General features: G+C 56.2%; 1 protein-coding gene across 1 annotated transcript; it reads left to right on the top strand.

Moving 5' to 3' along the window:
• The first annotated feature begins 762 nt into the window (after positions 1 to 762).
• On the top strand, positions 763 to 1,551 carry LOC106883070 (uncharacterized). Its single transcript, XM_014933941.1, has one exon. It carries the CDS (start codon positions 763 to 765, stop codon positions 1,549 to 1,551), a length of 789 nt encoding a protein of 262 aa, XP_014789427.1.
• The last annotated feature ends 938 nt before the right edge of the window (positions 1,552 to 2,489 follow it).

The raw sequence follows: 2,489 nt of genomic DNA on the forward strand, positions 1-2,489 counted from the left end.
AGAGAGATGGATCAAGGAAGGAGTCCTTGTCCCGTGGAAAGAAGAGGTGGTGAGTGGAGTGCTACCTCTGATGGCGGTGGTGCAGCCGACGAAAGGAAAAGTCAGACCGGTGCTGGACTTTAGGGAGCTGAACGAACATATATCGTGCTACACGGGAGGCGAGGCAACGGACGTTTGCGGTGAGACGTTACTTGTGTGGAGACATTCAACCAAGGCAGCGACGATCGTCGACTTGAAGTCGGCATATTTGCAGCTCTGTGTGAGTAACAAGCTGTGGCGATACCAACTGGTGCGGTACAAGGCCGGACGTACTGTTTAACCAGGCTGGGTTTCGGGCTGAATTCCGCTCCGAAAATTATGGCGATGGTGCTCGAGTCCATCCTAGGGAAAGAGGAGAGGATAAGGAAGGCCACCAGTTCCTACATCGACGACATTTTGGTTGATGAGATCGTAGTGCCAGCCTCCGAAGTAGTGAGACACCTGGAGAGGTTCGGGCTGATTGCGAAGCCGCCTGAGTCGATGGTGGGGGAGCTGCGCTGGGGCTGAAACTACAGAAAGACAGATCGGGCGAGCTGGTGTTCCGGAGAGGAAACGAGATCCCAGAGCTGAGTTCCAGCGTCAGCAGGAGAGAGTTGTTCTCGGTTTGTGGGAAGTTGATTGGACACTACCCGATCGCTGGATGGCTGCGCACTGCGTGCAGTTACACCAAGAGCGGAGGGGGAGAGTTGGGGTGATAAAGTGGGAGAGACGACGGTGGCGATGATGCGGGAAATCCTAGAGAGGACGAGAGCGGAAGATCCGGTTAGGGGAAACTGGTATGTGCCCAAGACGGAATGCGGGACGGTTTGGTGTGATGTTAGCAGTATAGCGATAGGGGTTGTGTTGGAGATTGAAGGTGCTGAGGTGGAGGATGCGGCCTGGCTACGGAAAGCGGACGACTTCAACCACATCAATGTCGCCGAACTAGACACGGTGCTGAAAGGGGTGAACTTGGCCCTGAGATGGGGGCTGCGATCGATCGAGATCCGGACGGATTCGGCCACCGTGGTCGGCTGGGTAGGAACAGTGATTACCAGAGAGAAGAGAGTCCGGACGAAAGGTGCCGCGGAGGTGTTGGTGAAACGCCGCCTAGGAGTTCTAGGAGAGCTGATCGCCGAATTCGGACTGAAGCTGAACGTGGTTTTCGTACCTTCGGAGAGAAACAGGGCGGACGCACTGACCAGGGTGAAAAGGGCGTGGCTGGAGGAACCGGAGGAAGCAAGGAAAGGGATAGCAGCAGCGTGTCGGCTGGGTGACTCCGAACTGAAGGAGCTACATGCTATGCACCACTTGGGGGTGGATAGGACCCTGTATCTAGCGAAAATGATTGATGCTGACGTCACTAGGAGAAACGTCAAGAAAGTGGTCGCGAAATGTGACAGATGCCAGTCCATTGACCCCGCCCCGGGTGGGCATGAGCAAGGGAACCTCTCAGTAGAGCGCAACTGGAGGAGACTAGCTGTGGATGTGACGCACTACCGTCAGGGAATGTATCTCAGCATGGTCAACTGAGGGCCGGGCCGGCTGGCCATTTGGAGGGAGCTGAGGACAGGCATTGCTGATGAGATTGCCCGCATTTTGAACGGGATATTCTTGGAGAGGGGTCCCGTGGAAGAACTGCTAATGGACAACGGGGCGGCGTTTCGTTCGGAAGCGTTGGGGGAGATGCTCGACCGGTGGAAGGTGCGACGATTGTTCAGAGCGGCGTATAGGCCGAGCGGCAACAGAATCGTTGAGAAGCACCATCGGACGATCAAGGCCATGGCTGAAAGGGGACACATTTCGCCCCTGGAAGCGGTCTACTGGTATAACATGTCTCCCCGATCCGGACAAGCGGAAGAGTCTGTGCCGCACAGAGCAGTGTTCAAGTATGAATGGAGGCATCCTAGTAAGACGCCGGAGTGCTGCGAGGAAGAGAAGGGACCCGCCGGCGTGAAAGTAGGGGAGGAAGTTTGGGTCAAGCCGCCGAAGGCACGCTGCACATCACAATGGGGCAGGGGAACAGTGACAGCGGTCAATTCCAGAAACAATGTATACGTGGATGGAATGCCGCGTCACGTGCTAGACCTGCGCAGGATAGCCACTTCGTCGGATGAAGAGCGCGATGGAAACGAGGCACCCAGCTTGAGAAGATCTCGACGTGTAAGGCGCCCGCCCGGTTGGATGGCGGACTTCGAATTGGAGTAGGGGTGAACGTGATCTTTAACATCAGGGTGGCGTGTGGTATGACGTCAGCAACTGGGGAGCTGACCGGAACGGCGAGTAGACCGGAAGAGGAAGAATGGCAGAGGGAGCCTTGATCGGGATTTCGTGCCCTTTTCGAACGGGGTTGTTGTCAGGAGAGGACGTGCTAAGCGACGGTCTAGGTTTGGGAGAAGCAGCTGCTATTCCTAGTGTTCTTCGGGTCGGGGCAAGCTTCGAGGATCGGATACCGCAAGACAGACTTGCAG

The sequence above is a fragment of the Octopus bimaculoides genome, chromosome 7 (genome assembly GCF_001194135.2).
Source record: "Octopus bimaculoides isolate UCB-OBI-ISO-001 chromosome 7, ASM119413v2, whole genome shotgun sequence".
Lineage (NCBI taxonomy): Eukaryota > Metazoa > Mollusca > Cephalopoda > Octopoda > Octopodidae > Octopus > Octopus bimaculoides.